This window comes from Notechis scutatus, chromosome 5, assembly GCF_049901735.1.
Source record: "Notechis scutatus isolate UNSWTSFEM ecotype Mainland chromosome 5, rNotScu1.2, whole genome shotgun sequence".
Lineage (NCBI taxonomy): Eukaryota > Metazoa > Chordata > Lepidosauria > Squamata > Elapidae > Notechis > Notechis scutatus.
The window spans coordinates 62,196,793-62,219,642 of record NC_142013.1 but is presented as its reverse complement, the minus strand read 5'-3'; the positions used below and the strand labels follow the sequence as shown (position 1 = coordinate 62,219,642).

General features: G+C 35.3%; 2 protein-coding genes across 3 annotated transcripts in view; one reads left to right on the top strand and one right to left on the bottom strand.

Annotated features, from left to right (window-relative positions):
* The window catches only part of LOC113424465 (cilia- and flagella-associated protein 47), an 851,958-nt gene that overhangs the window by 227,246 nt on the left and 601,862 nt on the right, over positions 1-22,850 (bottom strand). The window lies entirely within an intron of this gene.
* The window catches only part of DSCAM (DS cell adhesion molecule), a 205,701-nt gene that overhangs the window by 150,991 nt on the left and 31,860 nt on the right, over positions 1-22,850 (top strand). For both annotated transcript variants that reach the window (XM_026673964.2, XM_087966873.1), the window contains 5 exons: positions 639-669; positions 2,435-2,550; positions 12,900-13,049; positions 18,403-18,600; positions 20,129-20,431. In XM_026673964.2, the coding sequence (XP_026529749.2) occupies positions 639-669; positions 2,435-2,550; positions 12,900-13,049; positions 18,403-18,600; positions 20,129-20,431 (798 nt within the window). The remainder of the gene's footprint in view (positions 1-638; positions 670-2,434; positions 2,551-12,899; positions 13,050-18,402; positions 18,601-20,128; positions 20,432-22,850) is intronic.

The window sequence follows — 22,850 nt, the reverse complement described above, 5'->3', positions numbered from 1 at the left end:
CCTAAGTTCTAAGTCCTTCTTTTTGTTGGTATCTATGTGTGTGTGTGTGTGTGTGTGTGTGTGTGTATACACATACATACATACATACATACATACATGATATACAATTTCATATATACAGTATATGCACACACATACATACTTATATATAGGAAATACACACATACACACACACACACACATATACACATATACACCAACATTAGGAAAGTTTGTAATAATATCAAAGTGAATTAGCTATACCATTTCATTTGATAAAATTATGGTTGTTTCTATGTGCAGCGTAGCTATGTCCACTGAAGTGAGTAGACCAATCAAGGCTGGCTGGCTCCACCCCATATTTTAGTGAAGCATCTCATAAAAGCACATTGCCAACAAAAAAAATACTGTTTCCTAAACACATACTTATGTGATGTCCAATTCCATCAGATCCAAAGCTCTTTTACCTCCCCATTAATAGCAATTCAGTTTTATGATTGAATATTCAGGCTGCTCTCCCACATTTAGTCTCTTTCAACCAAGATGAAAGCTTCTATCTGGTAACTGTATAGAGATTGTTTGGGGATTATTACGCAAATGTAAGTACTAATTAGCTGTTTACATAATGCTACTATTTCTCCTGCTTTCTTTTCTTTCAGATGCAAAAAGTTTGGCTGAAATGCTTATGAGGTAAGAATAGTTAAAAAAGCAGAATCCAGTCATTAATTTTAAAAAAGGATTCCATGAGTCAAGGCCTTGGGACTACTTCAAAATTCATACCTTCTTTGGGAACATTCTATTCACACATTTCAGAATGAGAAAAGAAACTTCTAAGCATAATCCTCAGCATGTCTTTTTCTGCACTGAGGGGGAGTAGTTAGTGAGCAAGGCTAATAGAGCCAATGTTAAATGTAACCTGAATAAAAATTGAATGTAATTTAATGTAATTCAGTGTAAAATGAAGTATATTTATTTGATTTGGTTAAATACAGTTAATTTGATTGTTCCTTAAAAAGTTAAGACTTTTCAACCACATTAAAATTGCATTTAAGCCATTAAAAGGACAGTGATAGAAAAAGCAAGGGTTGTAGTCAACTTGCCATTGACTTAAATGCTGTAACTTGAGTACACCACATATTAATAGCAATTCCAGCAGTTCCAGTTGCTATCATAAGCAGTTATTAACTGAGGACCTTATACAACTATAACTTTAATCTTCATCATAACTTTGAACAATCACTGAAAAATTGCTCCTAGGTTTATATTACTTTTTTGATTAGTCCTTTGCATGAAAATAGAAGTTAGAAATTAATTCTAATTTCTTAACTTCTTGAAAAATTATATAAGGTAAATCCTTGCAATTTTGCAATTTTCTCAAAAGTTCTCTGAAACCCACCAATTTTGTGTTCCTGCTAATTCTTTTATACATAAATATAATTATGTGGATATATTTAACACACGCTATGAACCAATTAAATATTCTATTACACTTTTATTGCCCAGGTTGTATTTTTATATTTCCCCCTAAAAGATAGTTTATGCTAAATATAATTTTAAAATAAGAATGTAATCATTTTGGTTATATGCTATAGCAGTTATTTGAAATCAATGCAGAAATATTTATTTACATAGTGCTGCTATTGCAGCTACAGTAACTCATAGAAGAGTTGAATAAATACCAACTTTTAGAATATGTTATTTCTATATTTGCTGTATTGTTAGCAAATCTAAGTGAAGCAGAGTGGAGGAAAGAAGTAAATTTATCACCATCTTTTGTATCCAGTCTGCTCATCCTGGTCAGAGTAGAAAGTGGATCTATGTTTTTATCTGTAGAGAACTGGGTTATTGCTTGGGTTCCTAGCATATCATGCAACTTCCTGCATCAGAATATTGGTTCATGTGCCCCAACAGATGTGTGTGTGTGCGCGCGCGCACACACACACACACACATTCAGTTAGAACAATGGGAACAACCTCTTTATTCCCAGTATCACAGCAACTTTTGCCTAGTAGAGGCGCATTTCCAGCTTAGTCCTAAATTATTTGTCCATCAAGCTGGATCTGAGATCTAGGATTACTGATTATTGTTACTAAAATACAATAAGACTACAGGGTCATAATATTCATTGTGTTTTGATTGGATGAGAGGAAAGTAAGTCCACCTGAAAAGCAAATAGTAGAGAGAAATAACTATTTAAAGATTATATTTTTAAAAAATAAAATCATGTAAAGCTTTTCAATTCATATCCTATTTTTGTCCTAACCATTTTGTCTCCTGTTTTAAATTAATACATTTTGTATGTTTTTTTTAAGTATATGAAGAGACTTTGAACATCGCAGAATAAGAGATTTGGGAAGCTTTAATTCATTTAAAATAATGGCATTTTATTGTATTTGTTTTTAAAGTATATACCCGCTTTTAGTTAAATTTGCTTGTACTTTCTTGAATACTTAGCAAGAACACAAGGACATCGGATACACTTAACAAGCAACAACAGACACTCAGGATGCATATAGATATTCCCAGAGCTCAGCTTCTCATTGAAGAGAGAGATACAATGGAAACCATTGGTAAGCTGTCAATAGCCTCATTAGCTTAATTTATATAGCCCAGGACCTATACCTTTGTGTATTTTTAAAATATAATTTTGTTGCAACTTGGGGAAAATCATCACACTTAATTTGTTCTGCTTTTGATTGTTGAGCTGTAAGAAGTGGCATTAAATTTTCATGTACAATTCTATTTATGCTTACTCAGAAATATGTTCTGCTATGTTCAGTGCAGGCAATCATGCAATAAGATTGCAATGTAAAGTAATTTAGATTTAAGAATAATTCATGGGAAAATGTTCACATTCGTGCAACATACAGGAAATCTTTAAAGCCTTTCAATTTTCCTTTAAAATTATTTTTATGGGATGAAGTAACAACAACAAAAACTACCCCACACAAATCTTCACAGTTTCAGGGTGTCACACATACAGACTCTATGCATGTGCTGACACTCTATCAGAAAACTAAACTGACTTAAACTAGGGAGGTAGTATGATATTTTTGTGAATATTCAGGTATATTTGATGACAAAAATATATTAATCACACCCAGAAAAGATAATGAATTAAACCATTCATCTTTTCCTGTTATCAGGGTATTATGTCCAAACAGCCAGTAATTGGGAAAGATGTGAAGCAAAACATGGATCAGGCATCTTCTTCTTTTTAAAAAATTTTTTATTGGTTTTTAAAAACGAACATAAACAAACAAAACATAAAAACATCAAGCTATCTTCCATATGTGTACATACAGTGTGCCGGTTGGTTTACAAATCGTTTTGTGCTTCCATTTCGTAGTCTTCAATTACAATTACATTGCATATAATCTCATATTTTCAATCAAAAATTAAATACCTTAGTATCATTATTAATCAATCATTTGACTATACTTTTATTCATTCATGTTTTACAAGATAATCATAATTTACTTAGTTTATTTTATAACAGTTCATATTATCATCCCAAATCTATCCTAAAATCATTTTGTAGATATAATAAGAAAGAAGTACATCTTTATATATTTATTATTTTCTAAAAGTCTACATATTTCATTACTGTATTTTATTGTCTAACCATTGATAGAAAAGATCCCAAATTTTATAAAATTGTTTATCCTCTTGTTCTCTAATTTCAAATGTCAATCTACTCATTTCAGCACATTCCAATATTTTCTTAATATTTCCTTCTGTGATGGTATTTTCTCATTTTTCCAATTTTTAGCAAATACAATCCTAGCCGCTGTTAATACATTTACAATCAGGTATTTCAAGTCTTTACTGTATATTTCAGGTAAAATTCCCAATAAAAATATCTCTGGTTTCAAGTCTATATGTTTTTTTGTCATTTTTTCCAACCACGTGTGGATTTTAGTCCAGTATTTTTTAGCATCCGCACAAGTCCGCCACATATGGTAATATGAGCCAGGTGTCTGATGACATTTCCAACATTTTTCGGATTTATTCTTGAACATTCTTGCTATTCTTGTCGGGGGAAAATGCCACCTTTAAAACGTCTTATACAAATTTTCTTTATATGCTGTTGACATTGTCATTTTATAATTTTGAGACCACAATTTTTGCCATTTCTCTAAATCGATCCCATATCCAAAATTCTTCCCCCAAGCAATCATAGTTTCTTTAACTTGTTCTTCTTCTAATTTAATTTCTAATAAATATCCGTACAGTTTTTTAATCACCTTTTCATCAGTACTTGTCAAAATCTTATCTAAATCAGTCAATTTATCATAGAAACCTTCCATTTTAGAATCTTTATCATACCTTGAATGTATTTGTGCATATGAAAACCAATTCATCTTTATACCTTGTTCCTCTAGTTTTTGTATAGATTTGAGTTCACCCTTTTCATTCAATATTTCACCATATCTAACTGTTTGTTCCTTTTTGTATATTATAGGATAAGAAAATGCTTCAATAGTCGATAACCAGACTGGAATTTTCAAATAACATTGTCTTTTAATCTTCTCCCAGTTTAACCACAGAGACTCCCGTATATAATGTCTTCTAAAATACCCCTGTGTTTTAGTTCCTTTATACCATAAAAAAGCATGCCACCCCAACAACAAATCATGTCCTTCTAATGTCAACAATCTCGTGTTTCTTAGTGTTATCCATTCCTTAACCCACATCAGATTTGTAGCTTGATAGTACAACTCCCAATTAGGCAAACCAAATCCTCCTCTAATTCTAGCATCTTGCAAAAGTTTTAACTTTATTCTCGCTTTCTTACCTTGCCATATATATTTCAACACAGTTTTATTTAGATCTTCAAAGTAATCTTTTCCAAGCCTAATTGGAATTATTTGAAACAAATATAAAATTCTGGGCAATATATTCATCTTGATTGTTGAAATTCTCCCTATTAGTGACAGTTGTAAATTTTCCCATTTCGCCAGATCTAGCGCTATCTGCTGTTTAAGTTTGATATAATTATTCTCTCTTAATGTACTACATCTTGCTGTCAAATATATCCCCAAGTACTTGATCTTATTCGTAACCTGAATTTTCAATAGGTCTGCCAGTTCTTCCTTTTGTCTTAATAGCATATTCTTTGTCAAGATCTTTCTCTTATCTTTATTTATTTTCAAACCAGCCACTTTTCCATATGTCTCTATCTTTTCTATCAATTTTGATGCTGTTTCTAAAGGGTCTTCTAAGATGAAAACCAGATCATCTGCAAATGCTTGCAGCTTAAATTCTTCCTTTTTCATTTTCATTCCTTTTATATTCTTTTCATCTCTAATATTTCTATTTAGCACTTCCAAAGTTAACACAAACAACAGAGGTGATAGTGGGCACCCTTGTCTTGTTCCTTTTCTTATATTGATAGAGTCTGTCAGTTCTCCCTCTATCATTACCTTTGCCGTCTCCTTATAGTATATAACTTCTATTGCTTGAATAAATCTTTTAGCAAAACCCATCTGTTCCAACAGTAATAACATGAATCGCCAATTCACATTATCAAATGCTTTCTGTGCATCTAGAAATATCAGAGCCATTTGTTTTTCAGGATGTGCCTCGTAGCATTCCAAGGTATCCAAGATTACTCTCATATTGTCTTTAATTTGTCTCTTTGGCAGAAATCCATTTTGATCAGGATGGATAAAATTATTTAAATATTTTTTAAGTCTTTCTGCCAATATTGAAGCGAAACTTTTATAATCTGCATTTAGTAGAGAAATGGGTCTATAGTTCTTAATTTGTAATGGGTCGGCCTCCTCTTTTGGAATAAGTGTAATATAGGCTTTTGACCATGATTTAGGTATCTTCTTCTTTAACATAACTTTATTCATAACTTCTAGCAATGGAAGATTCAACAATTCTTGTAATGTTTTGTAAAATTCTGCCGGAAGTCCATCTGGGCCTGGTGCCTTTCCATTATTTTGCTTCTTGGGTGCTTCAGTTAACTCTAGAGCTTTGATGGTTTGCCTCTTCCTAATGCTCTTTTTCTTTGTATAGTCTATTATTAATCCTCTCGCATATGCCTTCATTGTATCCCAAACATTCTGTATTGAAGTATCTTCTTTTTTATTTTCACTAAAGAAGAAGGCCAATTCTTTTTCCATCCATTGTGTGAAGTCTTTTTCCTTTAAAATGGTATTATTTAATGTCCATCTAGATCTTCTTTTTTGTCCTTTCCATTTAATTGTCACTGGATTGTGATCTGCCCACGTACTTGTTTCAATATTTATTTCTTGAATATTAGTTATTAATTCTGTTGACATCCATATCATATCTATTCTGGACCTTGATAAATGTCTATTTGAATAAAAGGTGTATTGTTTGGTTTTAGCATTTCTTTCTCTCCATGTATCTTTTAAGTTTATTTCATCTACCATTTTAAAAAAAGATTTAGGGAGAGTCTGTTTTGCTTTATTGTTTTCTGTGCTGTATAGTCCAATTTATTGTCTACAATTCCATTAAAATCTCCCATCATGACTATATTAGCATAGTCCAGTTTGATTATTTTCATATGCAATTTTTTGTAGAATTCTTCTTGTTTGTCATTCGGAGCATAAATTCCAATCAGGAGTGTTTTCGTATTATTGTCCATTATTTCCACCATTAGTATTCTTCCATCATCATCGGTATAAATCAATTTTGCTGGGGTGGTCTCTTTAATATATAAAACCACTCCTCTTTTCTTACATTGTGTCAAGGAAGTAAATATTTTCCCTAGTTTTGGCTGTACCAGCAATTGTTCATATTGTTTTTTAATATGTACTTCTTGTAGACAAATTATATCATATTTTAATTTCTCTAATTTTTAAAAGGTTTTCTTTCTTTTAACGGCTGAGTTAAGTCCATTTATATTAATTGTAATCAATTTTTTCTCTTCCATGGTTATATTTTATAGTTAGGTTTATCAGCTCTCGTAGATCTTAGTTCACGTTGTTCTTTGGCTTCCACCTTTCCACCTACTGCACCTTCTTCTTTTTCAGTCACCATTTGGCAGTCCTCTTGGAATTCAATTAGTGAGATCTCTTTTTCTGCCTCTTCCTCTTTCCTTCCAAAAAATTCTGTATTAAATAATTCCACTTTCTCAATTGAATCAATTCTATGTCTCTGTTCTTGCCATGTGCACATTCTGGAATCAGCCATCTATAATTCACCTCTTTTTTAAGTAGCATTTTAGTCAAGAATCGGTATTCTCTTCTCATCTCTCTCACTCTTCTGGGTATTTGTTTCAAAACCACAATCTCCTTGTCTTTATATTTCAATGTTTTCTCTTTTGCCACTTGCAATATTTGCGTTTTAATGGCTTTCTTTGTAAATCTAATGTGAACTTCTCTTGGTAAGCTATTTCTCATCGCATATCTTGTGAAAACTCGATAAACCCCATCTATTCCATCCATCATCTTCTCTTGAATTATTTCCAAAGCTTCAGCCAGTATTTCTATCATTATCTCAGCTAAGTTTTGTCCTTTTTCTTCCTCTACGTTTTGAAATCTAAGATAGAATTCTGATCTATCCATCTCCCATCTCAACATACCACTTTTATTTTGTTCAACCACTGTTAATCTATTATCAATATCTCCAATCTTCTTGTCTCTTTGTTTATCTTCTTCAATTTTTTGGAGTCTCTCATCATACTTCAACATCATTTGTTGGATGTTCTCCACTTTTTCATCAGTTTTCCCTGTTCTTTGTTCAATGTTCTCTGTTCTTTGTTCAGTGTTCTCTGTTCTTTGTTCTATGTTCTCTATTCTCTTTTCAATATTCTCTGATCTTGCTTGAATATTTTGAATTCCTTGCATAATCATCTACAGAGTCACTTTTTATTGTTCTTTTTCTTGCTTTAACATTGTCTGTATTGAACGTTGTCCTCCGGATGGTGGAGAGGAAGAAGTAGAAGTTGAAGAACCAGGAGCTGTAAATTTCCTACTCATTTTAAGCAATTCAAAATCTTCAGGTTCTTCTAAACCTTAATCCAATTGTGAAGTAACCAATTATAGTTCAAAATAAAAATAGTAGAAAAAAGAAGCTCAATAATAATGATTTTTAAAAAAAGAAAAAAAAGGGAGGACAAAATTTCTTCAGGTTCTTGTATCCAATCAATAGTTAGATGAAGAAAAAGGCTTAAGAAAGAGGGGGGGGAGAGGAAAAAAAGGAAAAGGAAAAATTCTTCAGGTTCTTCAACACCTTAATCCAACTGAAAGGTCTCAATAGAAAAGAGTGCATGAGAATAAACCAGAAAGGTAGATGAAAAAACAAAAATACCAGAAAAGAAAAAAAAAGGCTTTTATGGCTTTCTTTTTAAAATAAAAAGCAAATGTAGAGATTGGACTTCCAAAGAAAAAAAGAAAAACAAAGACAATCTCCAACAAAGCCAAAAACCCATATAGTTATTACAAGAAAAAAAAAAGATACAATGAAATACAATAAAGCTGGTGAGGAGGGATAGCACAACTTAGAAAAAGTAAAAAAGGCACACTGCACTTTGTTTAATTATCCAAGGCTCTTATTATAGCTCTCTTCTCCAAAAACTTATCAGCCTTTTTTTCCCCTAGGTTTCAACACCAGACTTCAGCTGTTGATAGAAACCCAGAAGAGCACCTGCAATAATACTCTCCCATGCTCTTCCCTCTATCTTATCAAATAGCAATGTCCTTGAAAAAGAGTCTCAGTTCTTTCTTTCTCAGCTTTGTCTGGTCACAGGGAAATAAAATATTTTCAAGCCTCTAGTTGGCAGTGTTACAAAGTTTCTTTGCTCTCACTTTCCCCCTCCTTTTTCGAGCAAGATATAATAAGAATTAATAAAAAAAAGAAAAAGATATTTAAAAAAAAAGATATTTAAAAAAAAGAAATAACTAAAGGGAGCCTCTAGCCTAAAATATTACAAAATCAAAAAGGAGAAAAAAAATAAATGTAAACGAAAAAACCAGTCCAGTTTCAAAATATAAGATTGTGTATAGAAAATCCAGCAATGAGAAAAAAAACAACATTACTTTGACATTCCTGTTTAAGATCGACGCTTAATCACTTCTGTCAAAACTTTTACAGATTCTTTCTTTTCCTTAGGGTGTCCTTTCAGATCTTAGAATAAAGAAAAAGTTCTCACCAAACCGGCACACTCTCTCTTTCTGTTCTCTTCCATTTCAGAGCTGTCTCAACTTCAGCAGCTTTAATGGCTGCCTCTTTGCCGCTGGCAAGAAGAGCTTCCCCTGGATCTACCAGGGACTTTGCGGTATCCCTGGGATTGACAGGATGCGCTCTTCACTTTCACCGTCTCTTCGGGACAGTTTAGATCCGATATATCGGCAGCGATCTCAGACCTCCCAAGATCGCATGCCGTATCGTCGCTCCGCCAGCTCCGCCCTCGGATCAGGCATCTTCTTAAAGAAGTCAGATATTTCTTTAAGAAAACTGATGAGAGGAGGTTGTTGTTAACAGAGATATTTGATCCATCATTTTCTCTTGTCATTTATTTCTTAGTAACAGCTGGCAACAGAGACAGGGCTCAGGTGGTTGCTCTGCTCAAGTCCAAGTACTGCTAAAGTGCCTTTTGAAATAGAAAGGCTGACTCCAATCATAGCAGTAGTTTTCCCCCAAAACCTTGTGATTCCTCTATTTCTGTATGCCTCCATTGTGTTTGAACAACCCTTTATCTTCTTTATAATGCTCTTGTACCCTTGTTGGTATTTTATTTATTTCACGAATGCAGGATATACTGTATATAGGATGGTTTTAATCTCATTAGTATGGAAATGGTAGTAGCAGACCAAGAGTTCCAAAGCTAAATCGGTGTGATAATTAATGAAATAATTGATTGGGATGGGCAACTCCTGCTCTATTTTCAGTTCTGAGTCACACATCCAATTTACTTGGAATTTTTCTAAAATTAATTTAGAATTACTTCAGTTATCTTTTGTGTGAGTGTGTCCTTGAGTTCAGTTTTTGAGTCTTGGTGACTGGCTGGTCTAGTCCCTGCAATTATCTTGGCCAGATTTTTCAGCAATGATTTCTTCACCCGAGGGCTAAGAGAGAGACTGGCCCAAGATTATCTAGCTGGCTTTGTGTCTGAGATGGGATTAGAACTCATGATTTCACTGTTCTTGGGTTAATCACTATGCCAAATCCTTAGTTCCCATTATTTTTCAGGATAGGTTACTAACATGCATGTTAGTTAAAATAACACTTGGATACATCAGTAGTTTGGGGAAGAAATGAAGTTTGTTACAATGTTGACAGGCTTGAACACTGGGCGCTATCTAACAAAATGATATTCAATGGTGAAAAAATAAGGTTCTACATTAAGGTAAGAAAAACCAAATTCACAGATAACAGTATATGAGTTACCTCACTCAATAGTAGTAACTATGAGAGGCAACTTGAAGTCCTAGTGGACAATCATTTAAATATGTCAGCAGTGTGCTGCAACTGCCAAAAAAAGACAACACAGTTCTAGGCTGCATAAACAGAGGGATAGAATCAGGATCACATGAAGTGTTAATACCACATTATAATGCCTTGCTAATGCCACACTTGGAATACTGCATGTAATTTAGATCACCATGATCTAAAAAAAGATGTTGAGACTCTAGAGTGCAGAGAAGAGCAACAAAGATGATTAGGGGACTAGAGGCTGAAAGAACAATTGCTGGAATTGGGTCTGTCTAGTTTAATGAAAAGAATGACTTGGGGGGACATGATAGCAATGTTCCAATATCTCAGGAGCTGCCATAAAGAAGAGGGAATCAAGCTATTCTCCAAAGCACCTGAGAGCAGGACAAGAAGCAATGGATGGAAACTAAACAAGGAGAGAAGCAACCTAGAACTTAGAAGAAATTTCTTGACAGTTAGAACAATTAATCAACATAACAACTTTCCTCCAGAAGTTGTAAATGCTCAACACTGGAAAATTTTAAGACGAGATTGGATAACCATTTGTCTGAAATGGTATAGGGCAGTGGTCCCCAACCTTTTTGTACCAGGGACCAGTTTCAAGCACAAACACTTTTTCAAGGACCGGGGGAGAAGAATCCGAGTTTGGTGGTTTGCTTGCAGACGTTTCATTACCTGACTAGGTAACATCTGATGTTGTTACCTAGTCCGGTAATAAACGTCTGCCAGCAAACCACCAAGTTCAGGGAGCGCTCGGCCCTGCCTCCCTCAGCCCCATCCCTCAGGTGTCTCCTCCCCTCAGGTGTCTCCCTCCCTCCCTCAGGTGTCTGCCTCGTTCCTCTCTCAGTCGCTCTCTCGCTGCTCCACCAGCCCAGGAAGAAACTGCTTCAAAGAAGCCGGGAATGTGGCTTTTCCTGTCGTCGCAGCGCTCTGAAGCGCCCGTTTACCCCACCCCACCCCGCCGCCCGCGCGCGTTCAATCCACAGTGCTCCGTTCTGCCTGCCTGCCTGCCTTCTTCGTTTCGGAGCAGCTTCGCTGATAAAAAGAGGCGAATAGTTATTATTCTCAGCGAAGCTGCTCCGAAACGAAGGCAGGCAGGCAGGCAGGCAGAACGGAGCACTGAATTGAAGAGCGCGGGCGGGCGGGTGGGGGTAAAACGGGCGCTCGGAGGCGCTGCGGCGACAGGAAAAGCCACCACCCTCCGCTTCTTTGAAGCAGTTTCTTCCTGGGCTGGTGGAGCAGTGAGAGAGCGACTGAGAGAGGAACGAGGCGGGAGGAAACCGAAGCCGCTGAGCCAGAGAGCAGGACAGGCTTTGGTTGCTTCCTCCCTCCCCTTCTCTCATTTGTGTCCTTGATCCCGAACCCAGCAGCATTCACCGAAGGTGAAGAAAGCCGCCATTTTTTTAATTTTTTTTTCTTTGCGGCCCGGTACAGAGTGCTCCACGGACCGGGACCGGTCCGCGGACCGGTGGTTGAAGACCCCTGGTATAGGGCATTGATGGCTAACCTTTTTGTCATGGTGTGCCGAAAGTGCGTGCATGCACAAGTACCTGCATCCATATGCAGTGTGCGCGCAATCCCCCCCTGCATATGCATGTGGAACCCCCACGCACTGCATGCCTCTGTGCAGGTGTGTGTGACCCCCCATGTGCCCAGCGCCTCTGCATGCGTGTGCAGTTCTCATGCATGCCCCACCCCCACACATGCACAGCAGATACCCAACAATCAGCTGGCTGGCGGGAAGTGCATGCATGCGCTCAGTGGACCTGATCCGGGCGATGGCTCATATGCCAGTAGAGATGGCTCCACGTGCCACTTCCGGCACGTGTGTCACAGGTTCACCATCATGGGTATAGGGTTTTCTGCCTAAGCAGAGAGTTGGACTAGAAGACCTCCAAGTTCCTTTCCAACTCTGTTATTCTATTCTACCTTTTAATCTGGAAATTAAAAACAGAGACTAGAAAGTTGTTAGTCTATTAATGCATGATACAAATGAAACCATGAGAGGTCTGCTCACACAAAATCAAATAACTTTTGAATCTCATAACTGAACACAATTTTGATGGAATCAAGTTCATAATTAGTTTTTTATTTTGAATAAGAAGACACAACATGTACAACTTTGTTTTGTGTGTGTTTTCTTTTTTGTAATTTACTTAGATTATGCAGCATTAATTAAACTCATGACATAATGGATAATGTATATCTTTTCTAGTGGTTACCCTAAGTATTAGAATAACACGAGTATATATGGGTTGATTCAAATAAAAAAAGGAATGGGTCTTTGATGTTTAAACTTACTAGGAACTAAATAAAAATGTAATCAAAAAATTGCTGTTTTCGACTAGTTCCAGATTTTAAAAGAGTCAAACAACATTAATTAGATTTTTGAAAGTATCCATAGGTTATTTTATACAGTACGATAATGAAAAATAAATAAATTCTTAATTCTTTTATAAACTTTGTCAAAATGACACATCATAAGCATGTACTTTCTTTCCCACAGATGACAGGTCTACGGTCTTGCTAACTGATGCTGATTTTGGAGAGACATCAAAACAGAAATCCTTGACAGTTACTCATACAGTACATTATCAGTCAGTCTCACAAGCCACTGGGCCATTGGTGGATGTTTCTGATGCCAGACCAGGAACAAGTATGAACAACTTTTTCAGTGGACTATTTAAAAAATGAAAAAAATCATGTTGTGGTTTTTGCACTATGGTAGAATTCCAGAGCAAAATGTCCAGATGTCCAGAGGAAAACCAAGTCATTTGAAGAACACCTCTGTGGCAAGATGGGGAGAAGTGATTGTGTATTGTACAAAACTTCAGAATTTGTCTAGAAATTGCAGACAAAATGTTTTGGGATATATTTTAGTTCAGAGGAAGACTAGATATATGGTTACTTAGTTTGAGATAAGCTATTTCCTTTTTCTTTTGCATGCTTTATGTGTCAATTATTTTTCTTAAAAGTTATGCAAAGACTATTATTCCTCTAGTACTAGTATAGCTAACCTATGGGTTGTGTGGGGCACCAGAGTACCCCTAAGGGCATTTTGCTGTAAATCAGCAGTCTATTGCCAAATTGACATTATTTTTTTAAACAAAGCTTGGTATAATCAGTTTCCAATATTAAAACATTTTGAAGCCTCCTAAAGCACTAAAAATAAAATAACCTTGGATATACCGACCAAGTGATAATCACTGACATATTTGGAGATAAAATAATACTAATATTAATGCTACCTTGATCCCCCAGTGAGGCACTACCTCAGGAATAGGATCCGACAGGTGTAACTACCGGATTGGTGATTTTATGTTTTACGCACACATGCATGTTTCACCTAGGTCAACAGGGATCATGCTAGATACTGGAGTTTCTGGAATCTGATGAAAAATGGGCTGTAGGACCCAGGACTGTTGGCTGAGCAACCAGGGCCAGCAACTGCAGAACTGCTTGAAGACAATATGTTTACTCTTAGCTAATATACAGAGATTGAAAACAAAGAAGTAAATATCTGCTCTTACAGATCAAGTTCAACAAGAAGAGGATGTTTAAATGAATGTGCAATGCTGGAAAGAACAACGTCCATAATCAGAAATAACAGAATGGAGGTTGATTTATAATATGAAATAAAGTGTATGCAGAAGAGAAGAATTGCAAAATCATATCCAGAGCAAAGAAAACCAGGGAGAGTTGGCAGTAAAGGAAGCCAGTACAGCTATTAAATTGTTTTCATTTGAAAACCAGGCATCCTCTCCTCTGCTTCAGAAAGAACAAATCCCTCTAACTAAAGAAATAGAAGAACTTTCAGCAAGAATAACTGAACATCTAGAATAGCATAAAATAACAAAATAAGGCAGCCTACCTTGAAGGTTGTTCCAAAGAAACAGTTAGTGCAAGCATTAAAATATGCCAATACTGCAATATCAAGTATAAGCACTAGCTCACTGCAAGAAACTTACCAACTAATGTACAGCACATCTGCTGTTATAACTGAATATCTGAGATGCAAAATCAACAAAGAAGAAAAAAAGCCAAATTGTGTGTCCCAAAATGGAAGGTCATGTTGGAAAATAAGATCAGCAAGCTAACATCAGATGCAAGCAAGCAAAAAATAATGAAAGAAAAGAAGCTGAAGAAAAAGACCAAATAATACATAATCAAGAGATATCACCTAGAAACAAAGAAGATCAAGAAAGCAGTGAAAATAATAAAGCAGTAAATAACAACTATAAGCAAGAAGATCAGCAGATCTATAGTTTGAATTGCAAATTATAGATAGAATCTCCAATTTCAATCCAATCAGGAAAGTTTCTACCAATCCATCATTCAAGAGACTGCAATGAATCAGTCAACGCTTGACAAGGAAGGAACAGTGCAGTTCTGGGCACAAATGTGGGATAATCCACCAAAATATAATAGGAACACAGTTTGGTTAAAGGAGGTGGATAAGAATAAAATGAAAGAACTTGTAATAACAGCAGAAATGATGGAGAAAAGAGGAAGGAAGATTAGGAATTGGTCAACACAAGGTAAAGATGAATTGCATAGGTTTTGGTTAAAACATCTGATTGATTTACATTCACTTGTTGCCAAGCAGTTTATATATACTGCAATATATACCGCAAGAGAGAAATGGCTAACATCTGGCAAAAACTACCTGATAATGAAAAATCCAAGAAAATGGGCAGTACCTGAAAACTAAAAATCAACTATCTGCTTTTCAACAACTTTCAAATTGGTAGCTGATGCAGTCCAACAACATCTAATTGAAAACAAGTTATTTTGATCTGAGCAGAAAGGAAACAGCTCAAACAGCAGAGGAATAAAAGATCAATTCTTAATTGATAAGAAGATTCTAGACAACTGCAAGAGAAGGAAGACGAACTGGAATGTAGCATGGATTGATTATAAGAAGGTGTTCAAATCCCTGCCACAAGATTGAATAATCAAGTGCCTAGAAATAACAAAAGTCAATAGAAACTCAGAAGCTTTGTGCAAAAATCAATGGCAAAATGGAAGACATGGTTGCTTGTCAATGATGATAGTTTGGGAGAGGTTAATATCAAGAGAATAATCTTTCAAGGAGACTCACTGTCATCACTACTGTTCATCATTGCACTGATTCCTTTGTCAACAATTCTGAGTAACTCCGGCCATGGCTATTAAACATCAAAAATATCTTTCAAGTTATCCCACCTTCTGCACAATCTGAAGCTGTATGGAAAAACACCATCTGAAGTTGAATCACTGCTCACCCCATCCATATATACAGTCAAGATATTGTAATGGAGTTTGGACTAGACAAATAAAATCAGAAAAATATTGAAAACTGGAAGAATCAAGAAATAACATATAAAAATAACATCAAAAGTCTAGATGAAGACAATCACTACAAATATCTGGGCATCATTCAGGCTGATGACAACAATGAGCACACTGAAGTCAAAAAAAGATTAGAAGTAAATACATCAAGAGAGTGAAGATCTTAAATAATAATGATGATAAATCATGCCCTTCATCCACGTAGTGATAAATCATGCCCATCATCCACATAGTGATATTGACAGTCTACTTAGCAAGGAACGTAGATCAACATGGTACATCAGATGGTTGAAGAAGAAAACAGGTCAATGGACAATTACCTGAAGAACAGTGAAGGAGATACACTAAAGCTAGTGTACCATGGTAGCCTTACTGTGTATTGGAGGAACTAAACTGGCCTACAAAAAGATCAAATGAAGAACAGAAAGGAGGCATGGAAAGATAATGCATTACATGACCAGTACGTTAAAAAACAATATCAGGGAAAGCAGATAATAACAAGACCTGGCAGTGACAAAGAGCAGGAAAGTTGAAGAAAGAGCAGAGGGGCTAATTCTGGTTGTGCAAGACCAAGTCTTAAGAACAAGTCCATACAAACCCCGAATTGAGAAGACAGCAACAGATAGCAAGTGCCATCTCTGTAAAGAAGCTGAAGAAACAAGGGGCCATCTGGGTAGAAGATCACACAGACTGACTACAAATAACAGCATGACAAAGTAGCAACAATGGTTCATTGGAGGATCTGCAAGAAGTAACATTTGTCTGCAAGCAAGAACTAGTAGGACCATAAAATAAAGTCACAGAAAATGAAGAAGCTAAAGTGCTCCTGAAATTTAGAATTCAAAAATACCCCAGATTTAATAATTGTCAGTTAGAAAGACAAAAATGTCTAGATAATGAACATGGCAATATCTGGAGAGAGCAAAACAGAAGAGAAAGAACTGGAGAGAATAACAAAACAGAAAGACCTACAAATAGAAATAGAACAAATGTGGCAAAAGAAAGCAAAGACCGTACCAATAATAATAGGTGCCTTGGGTTTAATCCCCAAACAACTGGGCCACAATTTGAACACCATTGGCACTGACAAATTCATCACCAGTCAATTGCAAAAGTTTTACTTGGAACAATTTAAATCCTATGACAATAACTTTAGCACCATGAATCATCAACATGTGTCTATTCTAGGTCCTTGAGAAGAGTTTGATAGGTTGATAAAAATGCAAAAATCCAGTTTAAACATCTAGTTGACTTTGCGACAAACCCTAATACTAAAATACTAACAGGGAAAAAAGGCATACATTGCTTTCAGTCATGCAGAAGTCCTGCGAGGCTAAGAGATTTTCTGCCTCTCCAAGCTTCTCTTTATTTTTAACTATTCATTATTCATATTTGATTTTGGTCTCTTGTAGTTTTGAGAACTCCCCCTTCCCTATTTCCATAACTATGCAAACATTTCAGTGTGTTTTTTTAATTAATGAACTTTATGAACTAGTTGTCGGAATTGTCATTATGCTTTTTTTAGGAAAGCCAAACCTTTCTAATAGCTGGAATTTGTGTTTATTTCTTTTTCTGCCAATACAAGTGGACATGCCAACTCTTATACTAGTTTTAATATTGTTCTGGAGAAAAAGGTGCTAAATTTTGACAACATCAATACATTTTATAATGGTTGGGATATTTTCCAGCTACAAAACTCTTTATACAAGCGTAATTTATTCAGTAAGCAGATTTATCATTCTAAGGTTTTCAATTTGAGAAAAATTTAATACAGTTATTAATCACTGGAGCATTTCCTCACATTCTGGCAATGATTCTGTGAGGTTTACAAAACACAGTGCGCTTTCAGTATGGAAAATCTGCAGCATATCACAAAATAGTATCCTATTTTGTTTTGCTCAGCTATTCATCTACATATTGTATTCACTCAAAAAAGGGACACTGCATTTATTGCTGAGTATCTTTATTTTTATGCTGTTATTGTAGTTTCAAAAGGCAAGCAACATAGGGATAGTTTACTTTTTTTTAAATTGCTGTAAATAAAAATCAATCTTTGATATGAAGAGATGAATCATGAACAATTCTCATATCCTATGGGTAGCATCATCTTCTTAGAGATTCTGGAATAAAATATTTCTTTGCTTCTTTAATATTCCATGTTTATCAAATCTATACCTTTATATTATTTTTAAGTGTGTAAATGGGAAATATACAGTAGGACTGCTTCTAGATTATATATTGGAGAAGTGGGGGAGGGCTTCTATGGCTTGGTCTCCATAAACATTTGTTGATATAACAAACAGCAAGATATATTTGTTTCTAATTTGCTTTAAAAATAAATAAATGTCCAACTATTATTTTATTTATATGACTGTCATTACTAGCTTTGCAGCTGAAATATTTAAAAGGAAATTGGATAAAGATGCACACATTGGTTGAATATATTACATATTACATGTTACATATATTACATATTATATGTTACATATATTACATATATTATTGCTAGTAGTTGACATAACTGATTCAGTGATAGATCAGCTTCTCTGTAAGTTTTATTTTAAGACTTAGTCTTAAAATATGATTTTTGACAATGATTAATGATTTTTTCTTTTCCTCTTCTGCTCCTTGAATACATTTATTAATCAAATATGCAATTATCTTGGTTTTAATTGCAGATCCTACAACAAGAAGGAATGCAAAAGCTGGGCCTACAGCCCGGAACAGATATGCTAGCCAATGGACTCTCAATAGACCCCATCCTACAATATCAGCCCACACTTTAACAACAGACTGGAGGCTGCCAACTCCCAGGGCCACAGGGTCTGTTGATAAAGAAAGCGACAGCTACAGTGTTAGTCCATCGCAAGATACAGGTATCATCTTTAGTTAGATTTCATCTTCAAGTCAAGAAAGCATTAGTATAGATATAGCCAATAATATGCCAACACTGTACTTAGTGATTTGATTTGGCAGCTAGTCTATAAAGAGAATCTACTAGTTCTCTAGAGCAAAGGTCCCCAACTCCCAGGCCACAGAGTGGCACCAGTTCATGGCTAGCCAGGAACTGGGCTGCTCAAGCAAGCAAAGCCCATCCATGCATGCATGAGACCCAGGCAGGGCATGAAACCACACACACACCAATCCAGGGAAAAACCGCCCTCCACGGAAGGAGTCCCTGGTGCCCAAAATGGGGGCGCTGCTCTAGAAGCTTTGCTGAAATAGATGTGGCTCATTGGATGACTGAGAATCTCTATAGACACTCATTGGTGTACTTTATCCTAAGAATATGCTCTTTTCTACTATATAAAATTCAGTTTAGGAGCTGATTCATTAAACTGGAGACTGTTCGTATACTCATGCTATTTGTGTGTTGCCCATTCCTGAAAACTCTTTGTCTGATTTATTTATAGTCCCACTCCCCAAACTGCTTTAAGACATGTCTCAAATAGCAGATCATGTCTACTAACCACTTGATTAACATGGAAAATCAAATGATTAAATCAAACAAATAAAATTAAAATATATTGCTTTAATTATTAACCTAATTAGACAAATTTATGGATAAATTTCACAGAATATTTTGTAGATCCTGTCTTACAAAAGCATAAAGCCAGATATAGAGGTAAAAGAAATTAATATGTTTTGTTTGTTTGCTTGCTTGCTTTAGAGATTCTTTCAGAACAGCTGATAACTTACTACTTGGTTTTGATCTGGTTTCAATTTTGATCTTTCTTGTTGGATCAAAATCCTGAAACAGAACAGATTTAATCCATTGCACATTTTGTCATCTATTTAATCGGTTCAAATCAACCTTATTTTATTTGGAAGTTGGCTGAATCAAAAGTTCAGATGCACAGCTGGTAGAAAACTATTTGAATTGACCAAACTACCAATTAAAAATGAACGTGAAATGAATTCATAGCTTTCAAAATATAATAAAGAAGCTCTGAAATAAAATGTAAACTTCCGTGTCTTTTTCGTTCCTCAATGTTAAATATGAATTACTTAAAATACTATTGAAATTATGTAGAGACAAATAGGAATAGATATGGACAAATATTATTTTCAAGGGTGTTTTCTGAGAGTTAACATTTATCCCTTCTATCCAATACATTTGAAGATACTAATTTGACTTAAAAGAGAAATCATTCAAAAAATTAGAAAAATTGAATTAATAGCAATAATTTCACTCTGAAATAAACCTTTTTCTTCCCATTCTGTAATACTGATTTTGCATGATAGAAATAAAGAAACTATCAGCAAAACCTGAGAGCACAGAATGCCATATTGTATGTGCATGCTATAAAGGATGTGAAAATTCTCATGGGAATATACAGTAGAAAGCCATGCTTTTGCTGATTGCTCCCTTCTGAAGGGATTGCCTTTTTCTTCATTGTTTAGATCGAGCAAGAAGCAGCATGGTCTCCACAGAAAGTGCCTCCTCCACATATGAAGAGCTAGCCAGAGCATATGAACATGCCAAGATGGAAGAGCAGCTGCGACATGCAAAGTTTACCATCACAGAATGCTTCATATCAGACACCTCATCAGAGCAGCTTACGGCAGGGACTAATGAATATACAGACAGCCTGACCTCAAGCACCCCATCCGAATCAGGGATTTGCAGATTCACTGCATCTCCTCCCAAACCTCAGGACGGAGGACGCGTGACAAACATGGCTGTTCCAAAGGCACATCGGCCAGGTAGGCACCTGTTTTAATTCCATCTGTTTTAATTCTAGGAATGAGGCAAACAAAAGCATGGCAAAAAGGTAAAAAAAAAATCTGGCAGCAAAAATTCAGTGCTGATTTTTATAACTTGTCAGTAACAACAACTCCTTCTTAGTGGGTTGTATGGCAGAGCAAAGCATAATGTTCAATTTTTCAGTCTACTTAGAAGGAGTTGTTGAATACTGAAGGTTTTTAGATCCCTGCCTTCAGAACCATGACCATGCTGAGCTGCTAAATCTAAAAACTCTAATTGGTAAAAAAAAAAAAAAAAGTCCAAGTGAGAATAAGAATTTATTCATAGCTAAACCCAGTAATATTTTTCCACAACTGAGTACTCTTATGCCTGCCAGCCCTTTCACATGACCTGAGCTCTGACATTTTGTTTCAAGGACGTTCCTCCCCCGGCAAAAAAATATTGGTAAGAATACTTTTCAAGGCCTTGTTTGGTCATCAGAAGAAAACTCCTCGTGATTGTCAAGGGTATTTCAAGGGGGCTTTTATATTCAAGACTGTGGAGGAAAATATTTCCTCCTGGTTCTGGATTTCCTTGTTACATTATTTTAAAGCATTCCTCCTGCCTCAGTAAGGAGGCCATTCTTTTTTATTGCCATAGGAGGATATTGCAAAGATTCACTGGTGTTGATTTAAATAGGTGTAATGCATTTTTAATCACTATTGCTAGTCTGTATCTAACAGGTCCGAATTATTGGAGATATAACTCAGGTTATTTCTAGCATAAGTTCTAGTTGGCAGAATTATTTTTTCTGCATGTTGTGATTTAATTCCTAATAGAGCAAGACTGTTTTTTCCCCCAGTTACTATCATTATTCTTATTATCAGCCCAAATCAATCCATTGCAGGTTGGATACTTGATGATCATAGATTGCAATCCACGATGTTGGTCCACTGTTGGTTGGTAGCTTGAAGTTTCTCAACTTCCCAGTCTGGGATGATTTGCCCAAAACCATGTAGTCAGTTATCATGCCTAAGGGAGGACTAGAATTTGGGTCTCATCTCTCCTATTCTAATAACTATATATACTATATCACATTGTACCTATTATTATATGAGTACAGTATTTATAAAATACACTATTCAGGCAAATGAAAACCTATAATGCTACTGAATGGATAAAATTTGGTAATGCCACTATGAGAAAAAAAAAGTCATTCAAAAAAGGTTCCTACAGCATTGAGATTACTTTGTTCTTTACTTTTAGTAACTCACACTGAATCTTTGTAGAATTACATAATGTATGTAAAAATGCTTTAAATAATAAATCATAAAGCTGTGCAATATGTTTCTCTGAAATAATAAAACATATGTTATTATATTATACAATTCCCTCATCCTCCAAATCCATAATACTAACTATCTTGTGGGATTAAAAATATCTCATGCCACATTTTCATTACTATACATGAAGGAGAATCAGAGAAGATAGGATCATAATTTTAATCAGCAAGCTCATATTTTTTGTGAGATTTGCTTCAATTTTTATATATTTGATAACACTGGAGAAGAGACCACCTTCTGAAATACTTTTAATTATTTTATGAATATAAGTATTTGGTATTAATCATACTAATTGGTTATTTTAAAGAAAGAAATTAAAGAAAATTGGAAATATTTTCTAAGCATATTTTATACACAAAAAGCAAACAAATTCATCATTTTCATTAGTTTGGATTAATAATTTAAATTTTAAATCCAATCAATTCATTGAAGGCTGGCCAGGAATCAGGGGTTGGTTTCTACCAGTTCTGTCCACCTCTGTAGAACCGGTAGTTCTGAAGAGCAGCAGACATAGAAGCGGTTCTATGTTTGCTGATGTTTTTGTCCACCCACCCACCCGGGCTCTTACCTGACCTTTATTTCCTGATTTTTTCAACTTCAGCTGCCATGCAAGGCACAGCTACAGTTAAAAAAGCAGGAAAAAAGGGCTTTTTGAAAGGCTGCTTTTCTGCACGCAGCATGCTGATGACGATTTACAGGCGCGCGCTGGCAGTGTGCAGGGAAGCACGTTGTAAATCACGGAACCTTGTAAATGACCGAACTGGTAGTTAATCCTGTCGGATCCCACCCCTGCCAGGAATGCATTATCTCAAAAAGAGGATAGGATATTATACAAATTTACATAAAATTAGCATATGTTCATGTATGCATGCAATATTTGAAATAATGAAAATATGCTTCACTAAAACTAGCCATATGAAACATGCATCTGCCTGCTGTCAAGCTGTTGTCAAGCTGTAAATTATTGATGGTCAATGGGTTTCTGCTTGCCAGTCATAAAACTGTTTATTTTTAAAAAACAGACTTTAAAGATTTTATTAAATTCTCTAAAATTAAATTGATTGTTTCCATTATGTGCATTTTTTATGATGAACTA